This window comes from Cotesia glomerata, linkage group LG6 (assembly GCF_020080835.1).
Source record: "Cotesia glomerata isolate CgM1 linkage group LG6, MPM_Cglom_v2.3, whole genome shotgun sequence".
Classification (NCBI taxonomy): domain Eukaryota; kingdom Metazoa; phylum Arthropoda; class Insecta; order Hymenoptera; family Braconidae; genus Cotesia; species Cotesia glomerata.
In genome coordinates, this window is record NC_058163.1 from 4,968,079 (window position 1) to 4,990,894 (window position 22,816).

General features: G+C 30.5%; 2 protein-coding genes across 2 annotated transcripts in view; both read right to left on the reverse strand.

Annotated features, from left to right (window-relative positions):
• The window catches only part of LOC123267239 (cytochrome P450 4C1-like), a 40,916-nt gene extending 33,857 nt beyond the window's left edge, over window positions 1–7,059 (reverse strand). Inside the window, exons 1-3 of the mRNA XM_044731793.1 lie at window positions 6,848–7,059; window positions 6,674–6,783; window positions 6,511–6,601 (exon numbers count right to left, since the gene is read on the reverse strand). Coding sequence (XP_044587728.1) covers window positions 6,511–6,601; window positions 6,674–6,783; window positions 6,848–7,022 — 376 coding nt within the window. The 5' untranslated portion in view covers window positions 7,023–7,059. The remainder of the gene's footprint in view (window positions 1–6,510; window positions 6,602–6,673; window positions 6,784–6,847) is intronic.
• A 1,962-nt stretch (window positions 7,060–9,021) lies between these two features.
• On the reverse strand, window positions 9,022–22,098 carry LOC123267240 (cytochrome P450 4C1-like). The gene is made up of 13 exons (XM_044731795.1): window positions 22,078–22,098; window positions 21,364–21,460; window positions 15,716–15,825; window positions 15,547–15,637; window positions 11,746–11,937; window positions 11,586–11,673; window positions 11,409–11,511; window positions 11,251–11,347; window positions 10,533–10,642; window positions 10,404–10,472; window positions 10,068–10,236; window positions 9,375–9,554; window positions 9,022–9,301 (listed from the first exon to the last, which is right to left on the reverse strand). Exons 1-13 carry the CDS (start codon window positions 22,096–22,098, stop codon window positions 9,129–9,131), a joined length of 1,500 nt encoding a protein of 499 aa, XP_044587730.1. The 3' UTR covers window positions 9,022–9,128.
• Between the last annotated feature and the right edge of the window lie 718 nt (window positions 22,099–22,816).

Sequence of the window (22,816 nt, forward strand, 5' to 3'; positions counted from 1 at the left end):
ACGTATTAAAATACGATATAGTTTTCAATGAGGGTTATTTTTTTTAATGTAGTTGAAATTGTACCAAAGCTTCATATCGATGCATGTGCAGGTGCAATGTGGACCGAAAGATGCGACTTTATCACTATTGAGGCTTAGATGAAGCTGTAAATGTCGAAAAAATTGGACCATGCTAATAAAAACGAGAATTATGGAACACAATTTCACTTCTGGTTTTGAAATCGATTGGACTTGGGTAACATATTTTAATGAAAAAGTAAAAATCTATTCATTATGGAAAAAAAAAAAAAATGATTCGTTATTCTTAAATTAAGATTAATTGTTGCAGTATTCTTCAGATCAAGTAAAATGGAAGATGAACGCTCTTCTGTCTAAGTATAAATCATGTTTCGACAATAATTCGAGAAGCGGACGTGATTATCAAACCTTTGATTATTATGATGTTATTGATGAGATAATGCAAAAAAATACAAAAATTCACAGCTACTTCTTCCAAAGTTAGATCATCTAATCCATTGAAGTCTAAAAATACTCCGGTAACTAATTTATCTCCCAATAATAACTCTGTTAACCTGAATAAAAATAGGAAAATCTGCTTACAAAGAGAAAGTAAATGTTAGCGAAGATGAATTATCTTCTTCGCCAAGTACAAACAGTTCAAAAGATAAGACAAAATGCAACACCACGTGGGACTGGCTCGAAAATAGCAAGACAAAAGTAGCTTTAGAACAAGAATGGCTTAAACATCTTAAAAATGAATGAAGTGAAAGCAAAAGCAGATGCTGAACTTCGAGAAAAATATTTAATTCAAAAAGAGAACAAAATGAACTTAAAAAATTACTTACGGTTTACGAACCGAAGAATTGGAACAAAAGAAAGAACTAGAGATGCAAAAATTAAAATCAAAACAACGACGTCATGAAGATATTCTGGATATGATGAAATCACTACGTCCAAATAATGCAAGGGAACAAAAGAAAAATGCTTATGATTCCTGATTAATCGATTTTCTTTCGATTTTAGCAATATTTTCATATCTTTTAACAAAATTTAAATATTTTTATATTAGATTTTAATCGTTAATGCATGCAAAAACTTAAAATTATCATAAGTTTCTTAATACGTATAATTTTATTTTTCATAATTTGTTTGCTTCCGAAACTATTTTATAATTATTTATAACACTAATTATAATTATTATTATTAATATTAATTAAAGTAAAACTTTAACATAATCTTATTTAAATAGAAAATAATCAGTGATCTATGATATCTAAGATTTTTATGGTAAATTGAGGTACCGTAAAACTACTGACTGATGATATTTTATAATATTATTATTATTAATATTAAGGAAACCTTTCACACAATCTTTTAAATAGAAAATAATTAGTGAGCTGTAATATCAAAGATTTTTATAGTATATTGAGTAGCGTAAGAACTACTGACTGATGATATTTTATATTATTAATTATAAGCATCCTAGTATTATTGAAATGTTTTTTAGTTTTTCTTTTCGACTATAATTTCCTTATTGAGAAAATACGTACAAATTATAATAAAAATATAAGTGAATTACAGTGATTGGTTTCATTTTTATAGCCAAAAATTATTTACAATTTTAAGTTGGTTTTTAAACATTATATTTAATTACAACTGAATAAAGCCAACTTTCTTCATTTTCATAACATTAATTGATGAATTAAAAAAAAGGTGAATTATAAAATATTTTTGTACAATTTCCTGCCAAAGGTAATTCATGTTCACCCTATTCTCTGAGATAATGATTCCTCTGCGATGTCGATTGTTCTGATTGTTCCAAGCATATTTTCTGAGTGGGTTATCTTCAATATTTGATCCACTTGCATCTGCCAAACCGTCTTCAGTATCGTCATCAATATCATCATTTCCATCCACGCAATAATCATGTAAAAACAACAAGCTGGTGAGTACTGTATCTGTAAACAAACTTAAATCTCTGTGACCAGAGAAAAATTTATTCCCACGAAATCGACCTTTAACAATCCGAATGATTTTTCTCAACCGCCATTCGAGTTGCTGAAAGTTCCTCTGTAATAAAACCGCCTGTTTCTGAAAAGTTAAAACGGCTTATTTTTCACGAAATGGTGGCATCATGCTAAAGATGGATTATGTTGAATCTGTTGTGTCATTTTAAATAAGATTTCTTCATTTTCCATTGTTGAATGGTATAGAGATGATTCCCAGCATCATGTAAGGAACCTATCTCCTGTTTGTGAATCGTAAAAACAGCCCCAATGCAAACAGAGTTTGTAGAGCAATATTTTACATTGCAAAAGTCATCCGATACGAATATGAGTCATCCAAAACTCTGAGAACTGATGAAATAGAAATTTTTCTTTCTCCAAATTATTTTGGTATAAACTCTGAATGTTGTAGTTCATCTGAAATTAGATACAATTGAAAGTAGAAAATACAAACTCAAGTCTGACCACTTATCGACTACTTGTATATTCTTGAACTCGGCATCTCTTATTCCCAGTGGAAGTTATGTATTTTAATAGATGGAAAATAATAGATCATCATTGCCATTATCATTTATCCAGCTGTCATTTGATGATGTACTCCAAAACTTGAATTATTATCACTTCTTTGTAGAACAATCACTACTACTCTCGATGAAAATGGTTTCCATCAATAAATTAAAAATAACTCCCCATTTTTTTCACCTATAAAAGCTAACAATTAAAGTAGAAAATTTGTTTTTATTAATTTAACGGTTATGTACTTCCATAAAACTGGGCCATTGAGAGTACAACATATTTGGTTTGGCTACTTCATCGCTTATATTTTATACCAAGCGAACGTTACTTACTTGAAAATTATAGTTGCCCCAAACAATTATTATTAAACAAAAGTAGTATTATTACAAAAAAACAAGCTCATTTATTTGCCCATTTGCAAATCTGTCAAAAGTTCTTTTAACTTATTGAAGTTGTTATGTTTATAAATTATTGCTTGAGCCAAGACTTTGTCAAGCGAACTCTGTATTTAGATATACAACGCCCATAATTTTGCGATATTGATGCACTCTCTAGTGTTATTTTGAGACAATTAGCTAAGTTGCTCCTATTTAAACTTTTGCCAATAGAGTTTGGCAGTAGTTTCACATTACATGTAACGCAGAGTCCCTCTGTGTTAACTAAATGGAAAGCAAACCTTTATAAAAATAATTGCAGCGCACCCTGGCGGGAGTGTAGATGCAAGCTGTGAAATTTATTTTTTAACTGTAGTTTCCCATCTATTGGAGCGGTTACCATGCATTCTCGAATTACTTAGTCTGTGGCAATGTCACTTTACATCGAAAAAGTCAGGATCGAAATTTTTGAGCTTGCTATAGTTTCAGTGCTGATAAAATTTAATAATTTCAAGTAGATTAATTATTATAATTGAATATAATTAATTAATATCAGTAAAATAAAGCATGAATTACTGTTAGTAATGATGAAATTTAGGAACAAAAAAGTACTGCAGTAGAAATTAAATAAAATTTTGCAACCCCTTCTAAAATACCGTTCCTGCTTACAGTAAAATTGCACAGTCGGTAGTCTGGCGCTCCGTTAACAACGGATTTGAACGGAACTTGGCGCCAGATTCCTCTATCGAATCTGGTGGATATACAACCTCTTGTATTGAAAATTGTGAGTAGTAATCTTAACGTTGGAAGATTTTTTAATGAGAAAATTACTGTAACTTCTTTAACTGTAAAATTTATAGAAAAAATTAATGTTACTTCAAGTTATATTTATTTGGACCTTCAAGTTGGGATTAGAAAAACTCCATGATTTAAAAGTTTTTGCAAGTTAATTGTCAATCACTTCTTATAAAAAATTAATGAAAAATAATAGGACGATAAATAAAAATTTTAATGCTTTATAAATAATTTCATAAAAGCGTTTCAGAGTATTTTTAATATTTAAGAAATTTTTATTTTATTTACATTACTTTAAAACTAAAAATGAAAATTAATCTAGCTGGACATTTGAAATAATTTTAAGAAATTTTTTTTTTTTTTAACAAGTAGAATTATAGTAAAAATAATTAGAAAAAAATTGACATGTAGAAATTCTTACAAAAATTAATAATGCAATTTTCTTTATAAATAATTTTTGAAACAAATTTATTTGTTAAAGAAAAAATTAAAAATAGTCCAGTTGACTGCTTACTTTTAATGTCATAGCTAAAACAAAAAACTTTTAAATTTAATTAACTCACTCACTTTATATTCATAACTGCGAATACAATTTTACATTTTATCTATATATGTAAAAATAAATTGCTGTGCGTTAGTCTCGCTAAAACTCAAAAACGGGTGGAACGATTAAAAAAATTTTTTTTTGTTTTGTTTCCTATAGTTCAGGGATGATATAAAAAAAATTTTTTTGGAAAACCCGAAAGTTCAGCTAAAAAAATAAAAAATTGTTAATTTTGTATCGGAATCGCTATTGTTACGTTTGAGCCTCAACCATAAGGTTGCAAGAGTGTACCAAAATTGTTCAATATGTAGGAAAATACGTACAATTATACTGCAGAGTTATACTACTTACCTATATTCAGTTTGTAGGACATAACCACAAATCTCAAGAAGAAACTCAAGAAGAATATTTGTCATTACTTTTGTTTTGTTCGTGTTTATTTTCATATTGTTTATATTTATCTATATATATAAAAATGAATAGCTGTGCGTTAGCCTCGCTAAAACTCAAAAACGACTGAGTGTGAGAATTCGCCCGATGAGGCCCGGAGCACGGGTCCATACAGCCTAATGTACCCGTGTGCTCGTACCCAGTAACGCGTGAAATATTGGCAGGGGTATCGGGTATGTATCGGCCCGTGCCCCGTGCTTCATCGGGCGAATTCTCACCCTCAAAACGACTGGACCGATTTCAAAAATTTTCTTTTTGTTATGTTCGCTATAGTTCAGGGATGTTTTCAAAAGAATAAAATTTTTGGAAAACCCTTAAGTTCAGCTTTAGGAAATCAACAGATCTAAAATTGTTAATCGTCTATCTTCTGTATATATGGACAAAAAAAATTTCATGAATTCAGTGTTGATTTTTTGGGATCTGGATTTTCAGGCAATAATAAGCGTTTTATTTAATAAAGTGACAAAATTCTAACTGTACTTCATACAGCCAGTATTTATTTTTTATCGGAGTAGATTAGAGTTTAAAGATTGATAATCGCTGATCAAAAGGTGTAACAAAATATATTGTAGGTGATACGAAGTTCACCGGGTCAGCTAGTACATTATAGAAATAATATGTCAGCCATAAGTGACTAAAGTTGCATTTATGTCAAGCATCTCGGATAGCTCGTCTGGTAGAGAGATTGCCTCGTAACCATTCTACCCGGGTTCGACTCCCCCCTGTCGAACTATAAAATATTGTTTTTTTTTTTGTTATGTACGTAGTAAAAAATTTTTACTGTGTTTTGTTTTTTTACCGATAAATTACCTACCGATGTAAAAAAGAGACAAAAAGTTTGGAAAATCCAAAAGTGCACGACTCATAATGCTCATTTAATTATGAAATATAAAAAAAAAAAAAAAAAAAAAACTTAAGTCGTTCAAAATTAATTGCCGAAAAAACAGCTGTAGTAGGAAGGTACTGCACAAGCGCCCCTGGTGGAATAAAATGTACATAATATCTATAGATATAGATGTATCACCATCCATGTTAATTTTACGTGGATATATATAGATTTACAGTCTTGTAGTTTTCGTTTTTTATTAATTGTAATTAAACGACACTGAATCAATTAACCATTTGCATTCAGTGACGTACAATCGTCGATTAGAATTTATAAAAAAAAGTTAACTCAAATTACGGATTTTTCACAAGTTACAGTGTTTCCGGGTTTCACACATGACGGACAGGAAAATTTTTTGACCTATTTTGGTGTTTTTTTCCAATTCTATTGCAGTAAATCAATTTTTAAAAAGTATGAAATTAATCTCCATTAAATTATCGCGACAATAGTGTGCAAAATATCTTGATTCCGTGAACTAACAAGGCTATAATAATAAAAATAGCCGCCAAAATGAGGCGAAAAAAATTTTTCGATCGTAAAGCACTCTCTGATGCTTCGCATCATGAGTCGTGCAATTCTGATAATCTGCCATATCAATAAGATCAATAAGTGTTTTGTCCAACTTCACTAAAAGTTCATATTAAGACTTGTACTACAAGATATTGAGAAAAGTTAAAGTGAATTTCCGGCAATAGATTGTGCATAAGTTGGATTGCATTTTAACGTTAACTTTTACGATTGGATAGCTATCAGGGTTATTTTCGTTTCTTCTTTCTAAATAAAATAAAATTTTATTACAATTCCTTCACTAATTAATCGAAAGGAACTTCGTTCTATCCGGGTGTCCCTTGAAACTTCTCAAGTTTTTTTTTATTTATTTTGAAATCCACTTCCGGCTCCTAAATGGCCGTTTTTTGTACTGTGTAATTAATTATTTACCTTTACTAGTGAGCAATCCATCTTGCAACCAAGGATGAAGTAGATCATAAACTACACTTTTATCCAGATGTTTTGTGCTAGTTAGCAGAATCTTCAATAATTTTAAATGAAAATAAATATATCAATTTATTGAATTAATTTAAAAAGCATAAAAAAAATTTACCTGAGCATCATCCGGGTGATAGATTGTGACAACTGGCCATATTCCGACCCAAATTTTCCAAATAGGGTAATACTTAATCGATGTGCGGTGTAAAAAATTCCAAATATCTTCTAAGAATTTCATTAATATACTATAAAATAAGTATTTCAAAAATATAAAATATTTTTATCTTACCCGGATGTCCTGCTAAGTCCAATAAATTGCCGATAATTGGATATGATTTAGGTCCAGGGATCAAATTGCAAAGACGTCCTTGAGTTCTTAGATGGACGTAAAAGTGTACGATTGTCAACAAAAATACACCCGAAAATAAAATTGATGTAATAATGTACGATAATGTGAGAATCATTTTTTATATTTTAATTTATATAAATCTCAAATATTTCATTTTAATCTAACGATCCGATCTCATCAATTATTTAGGCAACTTGACTTTAAATACACTGGCGGATAATTTTTTTAAGCATAAGGTAAAATCCCCAATAGATGATCATATACTGGTACGTATATTTTTACCTTATAAAAATATTTAAAATTCAAAATTAATTCAACTGCGAGATTTCACACATTTAAAATAATGAAATGTTTAAGATTAATAATGATTTTGGGGTCGACCAAGTTCTGTTTTTTTTCGTTAAGTCAAAATTTTTTTTCGTTTATTAATTTTGCATAATATTATTTGAATGTATTTTATGTAACGTTCTGGCAAATTTTAAATAAATATAAAATTTTATTAATTAATATTCAAATTAATTAATTATCATTCGAGGTATTTCGTAACGAAAATACATTAAGATAAGAGATTTCTCGAACATCAACGCAGCCTAGTGAAGACTAAACAGTCCACGTTTTGATAAATAATAATTATTGAGAGCATTATTCTGTCTCCAAACTTCTTCTGGAACAGTCAGTCTGAGGACCAGTGTTCCCATCCGTCACATAATTATCGTAAACGTCATATAATTTGAAGCATTGTACGATCGTATATCTGACTTTGATTATGTGACGAAAAGTTATGATAAAATGAGTCTTGTACGATAATTTTCGATATGATTTTCATTCTCATTCGTGCGGGTTAACTTTCATTTATTACTCTCTCGAAACATGCAGCACACCCCACGGGTGCCCTATCGCTCTACACAGTCTTTTGCACGATTCATGATGCGAAGCATCAGAGAGTACTTTACGATCGAAAAATTTTTTTCGCCTCATTTCGGCTTCTATTTTTATTATTATAGTCTTGTTAGTTCACGGAATCAAGATATTTTGCATACACGGAGAGAAATTTATAGGAACCTTTCCAAAAATTATGGGAATGATTCCTATAATATAATGATCATTATAGGTATCAATCCTATGCTTATTATGGGAACCATACCCATAATTTATTGGAAACATTCCTATACAATAAAATGAAATAGCTTCAATATATTATGGGAATGGTTCCTATAATATTATAGGAATGGTTCCTATAATATTATAGGAATGGTTCCTATAATATTATAGGAATGGTTCCTATAATATTATAGGAATGGTTCCTATGATATTATGGAAATGACGTACATAATAATAGAAAAATGTTTATGTTTATAATAATGGAGCAATCGCATCAAAAATATAAAGTAATTATTATATATTTTTTTGCTGATAATTTTTTTTTTTGTAAATAAAAATTGATCTTTCACTAGAGTGAAAAAATTTCTTTTTCATAATTTTTATTCACGTGTTTACTTAATCCGTTCTTAATCTTAAATTGTTTATTCCAACTCAGTTATTATTGTGTTAGATAATATTGAAAAATATTGTAGCGATTCTAAAGTTTCTCTAATAAAAGGGGTATTTTCTTACTATACAATTAGAGGAGCAAGGTACACGGAAAAATTGAAACCCGACTGGTTCGTTTTCTGCACCAGACTCAGTCGTGTGCAAGAAAAAATGTGGAAGAAAAATTAGTTTACACCAGACTGAGTCGTGTGCGCACCCGAATGACTCTAGTGCTGCACTTTATATTTATATTAATGAATATAAAAATTTATTTAAAACATTTTATCATTAAATCAAATGGAGCAATTATTTCAAATCAATGAGTTTCACAATTATTTTTATGAAAATACAGGTTTTTATCTTAATTAAAAATTGAATTCAACATTTTCCGACTCAAGCAGAAAATTTTTTGAATTTTACAGTGCATAATTATAAGTTGGTTATAATTATAATTATATAATAACATTGAACAAGTGTGCGTGTAAGATAAGTGAAATTTTGAGAAATTCCGTAAAACTGGATAAAATTATAAAATCAAATTTTTTTTTTAATTTGATAGTAATTTATTTTCGAATGACCACGGTTTTTAGATACATTTACAGCTATATGATCAGAATTCTTATAATAATTGCAACAATTATTCCTACAATATTTAGGAGATCTGGTTTGCCAATACTTTCTATGTATAAAATTAACCACTATCTCTATTTATTGGCACAAATTTGACATAAACTGGATGAGCCGGTCTTATTACAAGATTAAGAATCAAACGTACACTGGCGGTGATTTCTTGAGGTTCCAAATAAAAGTTGTAAAGTAGACCAGCCATGAAAGTCTTCATTTCAAGCATTGCAAATTTTTGGCCTGAAATAATTAAGCTCGTTCATTAATTATGCATTCAATATATTTTCCGGAAGATTGGATAAATAAGATCTACCAATGCAATTGCGTGAACCAGCACTGAATGGAATAAATGAAAAAGGGTGTCTGTTTACTGAGTTTTCTGGCAAAAATCTATCTGGGTCAAAAACATTCGGACGCGGCCAGAAATTAGCATCTCGGTGAGTGTCAAATATTTGAAGAGTTACAGTCGTTCCTCTTGGCACGTAACAGTGCTCTGAAATAATTAATAAATACACTAATTAATCGAAATTCGATTTTAATAATTTGTTATTTGATTAAGGTAGTTGTAGCGTGATAGGCATTTCAACAGAAAATTATGAAATTTTTTTTATTGAAAGATAAATATATTAATAATTCACTACCAAAATTTCAGATCAATTGACCGCACCGTTTTTGAGTAATTAATTTTCGAAATTGTATCTTTTACACGTAGAGGTATAGAGAGATGGTAAAGTTAGTATGAAATCTTCCATACCACTCGAGTGATGCAAATAATTTCATACTAACTTTATCATCTCTCTATACCGCTACGTGTAAAAGATGCAATTTCAAAAATTAATTACTCAAAAACGGTGCGGTCAATTGATCTGAAATTTTGGTAGTGAATTATTAATATATTTATCTTTCAATAAAAAAAATTTCATAATTTTCTGTTGAAATGCCTATCACGCTACAACTACCTTAAGAAGAAATAAATATTATTTAAAAAAAAAAAAACTATCCATACTTAACACTAAATCTTCTTGAATTTTCCTTGATATAACTGCGACTGAGGGATAAAGTCTTAATGCTTCTTTAATACAACATTCCAAGTATCTTAAGTGCTTTACATTATTAAAATTTACTTCTCCATTATCATCCGCTAATACTTCCTCAATTTCTGCTCTTACCCGATTCTATAAAATATTAATGCAATTGATATTGCAATGTGTATATTATAAAAAAAGCTCCTTGATATTTTTAGAAATTGCGAAAATATTTATTTTTATTCGATTGATAATTTTAAAATTTAAAATGTATAAATCAATTGTAGAACGAAATAAAAAAGATTATGATTATTTACTTGTATGTCTCGATGTTCAGCCAGTAATAAGATAATATATAGTAATGCTATTCCAGTAGTATCATGACCCTAAAGATTTATCAACGATTAGACTATTCTCATTTAAAAATTGAAATTTTTGATAATCACCGCAAAAATGAAAGTATCTATTTCTTCTTGGATTCCTCGATCATCGACACCTTCATTCCGTTCAGCAGCTGAGAGTAAAATATCCAGAAAAGAAAGTCTTTTCTGATTTGCTATATAACATATTTTATAATTAAAAATTTTTATCCTCTCAAACATTTATGCATGTTGTATGAACCTCTCAAAATTTTTAAACGGTCGGACCGATCACATCAAATTGTTTGATTCACTAAAGGAATATCGAAATTCTAAATTTTTAAGAAGGGATTTTATCAATACTACTATAACCTTGTTTGATAATATTGATTGAAAAGAATAAAAAATAATGAACTTTGAATTCTTTTTAATGATTTTAATTCTTTTTAAGAAAAAACTCAGAAAAATTATAAAAAAATTATTTTTTCATTCTTGGGAACAAAACATAAAGAGAAAAAAAAAATAAAAATAAAAGTTTGAATTTGAACCATTTCTGTAGAAGTTGTAAGCGAAGAATAAATAAAAAAAAAAAAGGATTTTTTTTCATATTTTGAAATCTTTAACCGGTAATCAAAAAAGTCTTGAAATTCATCGGAAGGAGTTTCTTTGATGGACACTAAAAAATATCAAAAATCAAAAAAAAATTTTTAATCTGTACAATTTGGGATGGAATGCCCCGTATATAAATACAGTTTGCATGGAGCGAGTACTAATAATCACACATTTATAAGAGCTTTTTGAATACCTTGACTAGGTTGAAGATCTTTTTTATTTGCTGACATAGAGCTATCTAAATATTTTCCTCCAGTTTCTTCGTAATATTTCTTACGTTTTTCGATTATCTGATTCAAAAAGAAAAATAAATTATTGATTTGAAAAAATTATATTTCAAAAATTAAATACTTTTTTAGTAAAACTATGAAGATCTTTCAAATTTTTTTGATATTGTTGACCTTTAGATGTTAACTTAAAAAAGAACTCCGGCATCAACCATGGTCTGAGACATCTGTAAATCAGTGTAATAAGTATTACAATTAATTGAATAATCATTGAGTTTTTCTAATACGATAAAATATTTACCTATAAATAAATGTTTCTCCAAATTCGTAGAGTGATTGCTTGTACTGTTCCGTATCATTTTCTACAATTACAATGCCCGTGGTTGATTCTAATTGCAGTAAAAAAACATGATTTTGAATTTTATCAGAATCATCTTATAAACATATGCATACTAACGTACCAACTATTATATTAAGAGTAAATGTTGTAACTAACGGTAATAGTTCTTTAATAACTCCATCTGAACTCGATTCCGCTCTGAGATTCTTGATCAAATGATTTGTATGATTAGTAAAGCAATCCATATACTCTCTAAGATTATGCAGGTGAAATGCAGGAGTCAATATTTTTCTTCGGCTTAACCATTTTTCTCCTTAGTGCCCAAAACAGATATAAAATAAAAACATATTTATTAATAATTAAACTTGTAATTTTTAGTAGATTTCACAGAAATCTAACTATTGCATTGGTCCTCATCATGACGAAACTTTTGAAGAATGTTGCTATATTTTGACTCAGCTCGTCAAGCGGATTAAAAAAATGCATGTAGTTCAAAAGTTTATCTATGTATGTAGATATACGATATAACCGGCCTTGTCTCTTCTTTAACTCCCGCAATTCTATACGAATCTCAATAAAACGTAACATACTCATTCCTAGAATGATTTCTGACGTTAAATTCTAAGATGAGCCAAATCTGTCGATTAGTTTAGAATTGAGATCAATTCAAAAATTTTCAAAAATCGCAAAAATTTTCACTTTTACCGTATTTCCATGCAATAACAATTAAACGTGATATCATATTAAATTTCTGTGAATTGGATCTAAAAGCTCATTTAATAAGCTTTTATTAGCATACTTATTTATTTTTCCAAATTAAATGGTTGAGGAATGATAGCAATTCAAAAATCGCAAAAATTTTCTCTTTTACCGTATTTCGGTGCATTAACAATTAAACGCGATTTCCTATCGAATTTCTGTAAATTACATTTGAAAGCTTAATAAGCAAGCTTTAATTTGTATACTTATATATTTTTAACTTCCCGCTAAGAAAATTGAAAATTTTCAAAAATCGGGAAGTTATTGGTTTTACCCCGTTTTTCGAAAATCGAGTTTTCATCAGATCTCGACGTTTTGAGGTCCTAGGAAGCTTCACTGACTATTCCCGCGAGGGTGTCACTATGTCTATATATGTGTGTGTGTGTAAGTAAGTATGTAAACCTCTTATAACTTTTGAACGGTTGAACCGATTTCATCACGGTTGGTGCCATTCGAAAGGGCTTTGCCAAAGTTAGATTTCCTGAAAATTTTAACCGATTCGGACGGATAGATTTTGAGAAATTTGAAGAAATCTAAAAAAAAATTTTTTCAGAAGTGGTTTTTTTGGAATAACTTTTAAACGGCTCTACCAATCGATCCCAAAAACTAATCAGCTCTCAACCTTGAAAAACCACGTCGATTGCCGCCAATCCGGTCAAAATCGGTTGATTCGTTCGAGAGATATCGTGAACGAAAGAAAACCGAAAAAAGTGTTTTTTCGGAGTTACTCCGAAATTTATAGTTTTACCAATTGAAACTTAGAAATTCTTTATGAGGCTTAAAAAACTGCGTAGAATGCCGCCAACCGCGTAAAAATCGGTTCATTAATTCAAAAGTTATTGCGGTTTGAAAATTCAAAAAATAGTGTCCTATGAAACTTCTATCAGACTTTTGAGCTCGGAGAGCTCAAAACAACACACAGATTGAATTTTTGAGCTCGAAGAGCTCAAAAAAAACGGTCATGTATTGACGGAATCAGCGGGAAGTTGCAGGGATGGCCTTTAGGGTCAACCGTTTTCCTAATTTTTTTGAATTAAATAGTTTAGGAATGACAGTAATTTGAATTTTTCGAAATCCTTAAAAATTGGCTCTTTTACTGTTTCTTTGCGAAATACCTAATGAAGGCGATAACTTGTGAAAATTTCGTAAATTGCATCTGAAAGCTTATTGAATAAACTTTAACCCTCTGAGGCTTCTGGGCGTTTCCCCCACTCTTGGTGAAACGCCCCCTTCTACATTTACTTTACACGCTCCCTACTTCGGTGCCACGCAGCTCAGTTTGTCCCATCTCGGCCTCAGAGGTTTAATTTGGATACCTAACTTTTAGCCTCGGCCAAAAATTACCTACTTTCTCAGACAGATTTAATAAAATTTTACTTTTGCATTCGTTTTGATGTTATTGTTTTATTGTAACAGAAGTTGTATATTATTATTAATATTATTTTATAAAAAATATGTTTTTTTTTTTATTCAAGAAATCTACTTCTATTTCGGCTGCCGAATTGTCTTTTTTAACTTTCCGCGAAGAAAATTGAAAATTTTCAAAAATCGGGAAGTTATTGTTTTTACCCCGTTTTTCAAAAATCGAGTTTTCATCAGATCTCGACGTTTTGAGGTCCTATAGGAAGCTTCCCTGACTATTCCCGCGCGGGTGTCACTATGTCTGTATGTATGTATGGATGTGTGTGTATGTATGTGTGTGTGTGTGTGTGTGTGTGTGTGTGTGTATGTAAACCTCTCATAACTTTTGAACAGCTTGACCGACTTAACAGCGGTTGGTGTCATTCGAAAGGGTTTGACTAAACTTAGATTTTGAATACGACTTGGACCGATTCGGATCGATACACGGAAAAAAGTAAACTGTAATAAATAACAGTCGATTTATAATAAGTAGTGATCAACTGTTAAAAATTACCATTTCAAACAGTAAAATCGTGATTTTACTATTCACTTTATAATATTTACCATTTAAACGTTACAATTTACTCTTTACATGGAAGAAAATACTATTTCAAACAGTAATATTCGCTATGTAAATGTCTAAAATGTTAAAGTATAATAATTAACAATTCAGACTTTGATATTTATCATTTCGTACCTAAAAAATGATGTTATGATATGTAAAAAGTATAAAATAAAGTTAGTAAATTTCTAATACAAGCAACGTCAATATTTACAAAGTAAAATGGTAAATTTTAAACGCAACGCTAAAAATCAAACTGTAATTATTGACTTGTTCGGGCTGGTAAAATTTATATTTTAAAAGTATAATTTTTACTGTTTCAAATGTTAAATTTTCCCAGAGTGGGACCCCCTTCTCTTTCATCTGAGTTCCCCTTCTCCTCATTATATGGACTATATATTGAAATGATAATTTTTACTGTTTGAAACTGTAATTTTTAAGATGAAAGAGTCGTTATTTACTATAGTGACAGCTACTAATCACTTATTTTGGATATTAAATTATAAATTGTGGCTTTTATACTTTCTACATTAAGTTCTGTAATATTTATATTTTTGCCACCCTGATGTCCGGTTTACTGTTTGAAACTGTAAAAATTAACCGGAATCCGAGTGAATATTACAGTTTACTTTTTTTCGTGTAGATTTTGAGAAATCTTAAAAAAACTGCGAAAAAAAATTTTTTTAAATGTGGTTTTTTTTTAATAACTTTCAAACGGCTTGACCGATCAATTTCAAAAACTAATCGGCTCTCAACTTCAAAAAACCACGTCGATCGCCACCAAGCCAGTCAAAATCGATTGATTCGTTCGTGAGCTATCGTTCACGAAAGAAATCGAAAAAAAGTGTTTTTTTCGAATTACACCGAAACTTCCGGTCTTATTAATTTGTGTTACAAATGTATCATAGAATTTGAAAAACTGCGTCGAATGCCGCCAACCGCGTGAAAATCGGTTTATTCATTCAAAAGTTATTGCGGTTTGAAAATTTGAAAAATATAGTGTTTTATTAAACTTCTATCAGACTTTTGAGCTCGGAGAGCTCAAAATTACATGAAAATTATATTATTGAGCTCGAAGAGCTCAAAAACATAATAAGTGCAATTTTGAGCGCTTAATTACAAAAGTAGCGGGAAGTTGCAGGGATAGCCTTCAGGGTCAACCGTTTTCCTAATTTTTTTACTTTGTAATTAATTATTTACCTTTAGAATTAACCAATCCATCTTGTAACCAAGGATGAAGTAGATCATGAGCTAAACTCTTCTCCAGATGTTTTGTGCTAGATAGCAGAATCTTCAATATTTTTAAATGTAAATAAATACACGAATTTATTAAATTAATTTGAAAAGCATTTAAAAAGAAAAAATTTACCTGAACATCATCCGGGTGACAGATTGCGACAACTGGCCATATTCCAAGCCAAATTTTCCATACAGGGTAATACTTAATCAAATTGCGCCGTCCAACATGCCAAAGATCTTCTAAAAATTTCATCAATATACTGTGAAATAAGTATTTTAAAAATCAAAAATATATATCTTACCCGGATGTCCTGCGAAGTCCAAGAAATTGCCGATGATTGGATACGATTTAGGTCCGGGGATCAAATTACAAAGACGTCCTTGAGTTCTTAGATGGACGTAAAAGTGTATGATTGTCAACAAAAATACACCCGAAAATAAAATTAATGTAATAATATATGATAAAGTGAGAATCATTTTTTATAGTTTAATTTATATAAATCTCAAATATTTTATTTTAATCTGACGATCCGGTCTTATCAATCTTTTAGGTTACTTAACTTTTCATGCACTGGCAGATAATATTTATATGCATATAAAAATAATTTAAATTAAAAATTTAGTCAAGTGCGTGATTTTATACATTTAAAATACTGAAATATTTAAGATCAATATTGATTTTGAGGTCAACCAAATTCTGTTTCTTTTGCGTTGCGTCAAATTTTTTTGCATTTATCAATTTTGCCTAATATTATTTTTTATTGTTAAGATATAAATGTATTACCTGCCAAGAATTATAATTTGAAAAATTCTATAAGTATAGTTTTACGTAATTCATTTTTGATACTTTCAGGCCGATTAGGGAAACTTATCTGCAAAAATTATCGAAATTTTTTATCAAATATTAAAAATAATAATTGAATAAATATAAAAATTTATTTAAAACATTTTATCATTAAGTCAAACAGAGCAATTATTTCAACTCAATGTTTGATACTTATCGATAGTTTTGATGGTTATTATTATTATTATTTTTTTTAATTAACTTTTTCTCCATCATATTTTTATTTATTTAATTAATAGTCACTGTATAACAAGCATTTTCAAGCTAATATTTTTTTTAATATAACTGTTTTTTAGAGAGACGCTTCATATGAAAACCACTAAAATCTTCAATTTTTAAAAAAAGTGAATAAGTTTTTATAATGTATTTGTTACTTAATTATGTTCACAGATAAACAAACAAAATAAACAACCTTTTTTAAACCAAAAAAAAAAAGTTTGATACTTATTTTTATAAAAATAAAAGATGTTTATCTTAATTAAACATTTAACTCTTCAACATTTTTCGAATTTAGAGGAAGATTATCTAAATTTTACAGTAAATGATTATAATTTGGTTATAATTATATAAAAACATTTAACAAGTGTGCGTGTAAGATGAGTGAAATTCTGATAAATTCCACAAAACTGTGTATAATCATAGAATCACGTAATTTTTTTAATTTAATAGTAATTTATTTTCGAATGACCGCAGTTTTTTGATACATTTGCAGCTATATGATCGGAACTCTTAAAATAATTGAAACAATTATTCTCACAATATTTTGGAGACCTGTTTCGTCAATACTTTCTATTAATACTTTCTATTAATACTAATACACATATAGACACAGTGACAACCTCGCGGGAGTAGTCAGGGAAGCTTCCTATGATCTTCAAACGTCGAAATCTGATGAAAACTCGATTTTTGCAAAACGGGGTGAAAACAATAACTTTCCGATTTTTGAAAATCTTCGATTTTCTTAGCGGGAAGTTAAAAATAATAATCTGCAATAAAATATAATTAATATTTAATTCAAGACAACTAATCATCTATAAACCATAGCAATATAGACACTCAATATCCGAATCCATGTGGATCGTGATAATCACGATCCACTAGATTGGACATATGCGCATCTAAAGTATAGTCATGCGGGGATCGTGATCATCACTATACTGTATCGTGGTAATAGCAATACTTTTTTCTCCGTGTAGGAGAGAAATATAAATAAAGCTGCAATCATAAGAGACTGGCTGTTAAGAAATTTTTTTTTTTTTATTTCATGTCTTGTGTAACTATTTATCGAAATATTTATAAAAACTTAAATTTTTTTATGCGCCCTTTTAGCTTTAGTCACTATTTTTAACTTCCCGCTAAGAAAATTGAAAATTTTCAAAAATCTGGAAGTTATTGGTTTTACCCCGTTTTTCGAAAATCGAGTTCTCATCAGATCTTGACATTTTGAGGTCCTAGGAAGCTTCCCTGATTGTTTTCGCGATGATGCCCGTATGTCTGTATGTATGTATGTGTGTGTGTGTTTTTTTTTTTTTTTTTTTTTTTTAAGGGGGGGGAATCCTTTTTACAAATTCTAGGCATAGCTGTTTGGCCTGGATATGTGGCGACTCGACGCAGTGTCATACTAAAACTCGACGCTAGCGCCCCTACCCACTAAACCCTAAACCCCTTTTCCTCTTTCCCCTAATCCCTCATGGAAACCGCTGTTAGGCATTACTTCGTGAGGGGAGGATCTAGCTACTGCTCTTTCTTCTGGTGGCTAAGGTGTTATTCTTTCCTCCTTCTAATTGGCGTCATTCGCTCTTCTTCTTTCTATGGACCGCAGGTCTGAGAGGACTCCCGTGACAAACGTGTTTGTGGCGTTCCAGGCAGCCTCTGATGACAGCATTGCTTCTACTATTGTTTCTGGTTGGATTTTCCTCTTCAGGATATTCTCCAGCTCATCTCGCTGTGGATAAAAACGTGGACACTCAAAGAAGACGTGCTCTGCATCTTCAATGACTCCTGGGCAGGACGGGCACTCTGGGGAATTATCATGCTTAAAGCGGTGGAGATACGCCCGGAAACAGCCAAGTCCTGATAACATCTGCGTAAGATAATAGTTGACCTCACCGTGACTCCGGTTTAGCCAAACGTTGATCCTTGATATGAGGCGATGCGTCCACCTACCCTTCACCATGGCATCCCACTGTAGTTGCCAACGACTTATGCTCTTCTGCCGTTCTTCTGTTCTAAGCTCCTCAGCGCTTAGTGTGGTTGACTTCTTTCGTTAGTAAAGGATCTGTCTTTTCTCAGCTAAGACTCTGAGAGGCAAAGTTCCGGAAATGACACACACTGCTTCCATAGCTATTGTGCGGAAGGCGCTCGCTACTCTTAAGGCACTCAGACGGTAGACTGGTCCAGCCTTTCTCCATGATTCTTGCTTCTCTAGTGCGTCCGCCCAGATAGATATTCCGTAAGTGAGCAGTGATGTGACTACAGATGATAGCAGTAGTCTTCTGCTCTACTTCGGGCCTCCAACATTTGGCATCAGTCGTGCTAAGCTAGCTACCACTGCTAATGCTTTTGCACTTACGTGTTCGACTTGCTGCTTAAAGTTGAGTCGGGCACCAAGCATCACTCCCAGATATCGGATATATGGTTGTGATGTGATTTCTTGTTCTCCGACTTTCAGCTTTATGGTCTCTATCACTTTTCTGCTGGTAATAAGCACAGCCTCAGTCTTCTGTTTAGCCAGTTGTAGATTCATTGAGTCCATCCACCGGTTAACTTTCTCAAAGGTGATACCGGACATGTGGTTTATCTCATCTAGGTGTTTAGCAACGATTACGACAGCTACATCATCGGCATATGCAACAAGCTTGACACTTCTTGGAAGAGTCAGTCTCAGCAGGCCATCATACATGACATTCCACAGAAGTGGACCCAGAACGGAACCCTGGGGTACACCTCCGGTAATATCATACTCTTTTGGACCATTCTTCGTGTCGTATCTCGGTATTGTGTGTGTGTGTGTGTGTGTGTGTGTGTGTGTGTGTGTGTGTGTGTGTGTGTGTGTGTGTGTGTGTGTATGTATGTATGGATTTATGTATGTGACCCTCTTATAACTTTTGAAGGGCTTGACCAAACTTAGATTTTGAATACTATTTGGACCGATTCGAACTAGTAGATTTTGAGAAATCTCAAAAAAACTACAAAAAAAAAATTTTTTGAAATGAGGTTTTTTTGGAATTACTTTTAAACGGATCCACCGATCAATTCCAAAATCTAATCAGCTTTTAAGATAAAAAAAACTACGTTGATCACTGCAAGCCCGGTCAAAATCAGTTGATTCGTTCGTGAGTTATCGTTGTCGAAAGAAAACCGAAAAAAGTGTTTCTTCGGAATTACTTCAAAATTCCTGGCTCGATCGATTTAAACTTGGAAATTTTTCATGGAACTTCAAAAATTGCGTGGAATACTGCCAACCGTGTGAAAATCGGCTCATTCATTCAAAAGTTATTGCCGTTTGAAAATTCAAAAAATTGTGTTTTATTAAACTGCTATTAAAGTTTTGAGCTCGAAGAGCTCAAATTGACACAAAAATAATATTTTTGAGCTCGAAGAGCTAAAAAACGTAATGTGTAGTTTTGAGCGCTTAAGAACGAAATGAGCGGGAAGTTGAAGGGATGGCCTTTCGGGTCAACCGTCATCCTAATTTTTTTAAAAGCTAAAAGGGCGCATGTCTTGAGTTACGCCCTTTTAGCTTTAGGATGCTCGAATTTCTTTTTTACAGACCTTTGTGTTTTGAGTGACTTTAGAAAGAATGACAACAAACATTTTTTTATGCGCCCTTTTAGCATGGATCCCTATTAACCTGTAGCTATGCGCTCTTCTTGCATTAAGCACGCAATGTCGCAGTAAAAAATTTTGCGTCATTGCGTCGAAAAATTTTGTGTTAAATATTTAACACTTTTATGTGTAAATTTAACATTTATTGTGTTCAATTAACACAGAAAAGTGTTAAATTAACACAAAACAGTGTTAAATATTGAACATAAAAATTTTTAACACAAAATTTTTTGACGCATTGATGTAAAATTTTTTACTGTGATGAGACATTCCATTCCAAATCGTAGTTTGAAAAATTTTTTTTTGATTCCTGAAATTTTTGGATATCCATTCAAAATCCCTTGAGATAAATTTTGAGATTTTGTTGATAACTGATGATAAGTAGAAAAAATTTTTTTTCAAAAATCGAAAAAAATTAGTTGCCATGAAGATCCCACCATCGGATCGGGCTCAAAAGTTGCAAAAAATATAGTAGTTTATTACAAAAAATTTTCAGGAAGATCAAAATATGCATGATTTTCAGAAAACGACTTTGAAGTTTCGAAACTAAGCAAATACACATAAAAATTAAAAAAAAAAATATTTTTTAATTATTTGGAAAACCCATGAAAAAACAAAAAAAAGATTGAATTTGGGCCATTTTTATAGAAGTTGTGAGTGAAAAACAACAAGAAAGGGTTTTTTTTTTTTCAATCGTCGAAATCTTTAACAAGTATTCGAAAAAATCTGTATATTTATCGAAAGGAGTTTTTTGATGGATACAAAAAAAATATCGCAAAAATTTCGAAAATCGAAGAAAAAATTTTTCTAGCAACAATTTGGGGTGTAATTCCCCGTATAAATGTACAGTTTGCATGGAGCGACCACTTTTCAATTCTTTTTAATCGATATCCTTATTCAGAGTAGATTTTTGAGTTCGAAAAGTTATAAAAGTTATATTTGTAAGATTTAAAAGCTCAAAATTTCATAATAAAGTAATTTTTCGAGCTTGAACTTGAAATTAGCGAAAAGTTACAGTGGTAGTCGGCAGGGTCAACCATTTTTCAGATTTTTTAAATCCAATTTGAGTACTAATATTCACACATTTATAACAGTTTTTTGTATACCTTGAATAGGTCGAAGATCTTTTTTATTTGGTGATATAGAGCTATCTAAATATTTTCCTCCAGTTTCTTCGTAATATTGCTTACGTTTTTTGATTATCTGATTCATAAAGAAAAACAAATTATTGATTTGAAAAAATTATATTTCAAAAATTAAATACCTTTTTAGTAAAACCATGAAGAACTTTCAAATTTTTTTGATATTGTCGACCTTTAGATGTTAACTTAAAAAGGAACTCCGACCTCAACCATGGCCTGAAAGTTCTATAAATCAATCTAATAAGTATTACAATTAATTGAATAATCATGGAGTGTTTTTAATACGATAAAATCTTTACCTATAAATAAATGTTTCTCCAAATTCGTAAAGTGATTGCTTGTACTGTTCCATATCATTTTCTCCATATCATCTGATAAATATATGCATACTAACGTACCAATTATTGTATTAAGAGTAAATTTTGTAAGTAACGGTAATAGTTCTTTAATAACTCCATTTGAACCCGATTCTGCTTTGAGATTCTTAATCAAATGATTTGTATGATTCGTAAAGCAATCCATATACTCTCTAAGATTATTCAGGTGAAATGCAGGAGTCAATATTTTTCTTCGGCTTCTCCATTTTTCTCCTGAGTACCCAAAATATAGATACAAAATAGATACATACTTATTAATAATCAAACTTGTAATTTTTACTGTGTAATTATAATTATTTACCTTCACGGAGGAGCAATCCATCTTGCAACCAAGGATGAAGTAGATCATAAATTTTACTTTTGCCCCGATTTTTTGTGCTAGTTAGCAGAATCTTCAATAATTTTAAATGAAAATAAATATATCAATTTATTAAATTAGTTGAAAAAGTATTTAAAAAGAAAAAGACCATTCGGCAGTCGAAATGAAAGTAGATTTCATAGTGAATCTAACAAATACTAAATTAATAATTTCCAAAACGAATGCAAGAGTAAAATTCCATTAAATATAGATAACTAGAGTAAGTAATTTTGGTCTAGACTGATGGTTAGGTATGGAAATTAAAATTTATTTGATAAGCTTTTATATGCAATTCACAAAAATTTTACAAGTTATCGCATTTATTAGTTATTTCTCAAAGAAACAGTAAAAGTGCTAATTTTTTAGAATTCCGAAGAATTCAAATGTTTGTCATTCCTAAACTATTCAATTTAAAAAAATATATAAATATGAAAATTTAAGCTTGCTTAATAAGCTTTAAGATGCAATTTACAAAAATTTAATATGATATCGCGTTAAATTGTTATTACACGGAAATAGGGTAGAATAGAAAATTTTTGCGATTATCAAAAATTTTTGAATTGCTGTCATTTCTAAACTCATCGATAGATTTGACTCGTCTTCGAACTGTCTATAAAATGGGTATGTAACATTTCATTGAAATCTGTTCAGAATTAAGAAAGTTATAGAATAGACGAAGCCA

What these genes read in the sequence shown, in the direction of transcription:
- LOC123267240 (XM_044731795.1), bottom strand. Translation starts at nt 22,098, where the DNA reads ATGGATTGCTCCTCCGTGAAG. An exon ending in TACTCTTAATATAATAGTTG is followed by an intron (nt 11,674 to 11,745) that starts GTACGTTAGTAT and finishes TACTGCAATTAG; the next exon opens with AATCAACCACGGGCATTGTA. An exon ending in AGATCTTCAACCTAGTCAAG is followed by an intron (nt 10,643 to 11,250) that starts GTATTCAAAAAG and finishes TATGTTATATAG; the next exon opens with CAAATCAGAAAAGACTTTCT.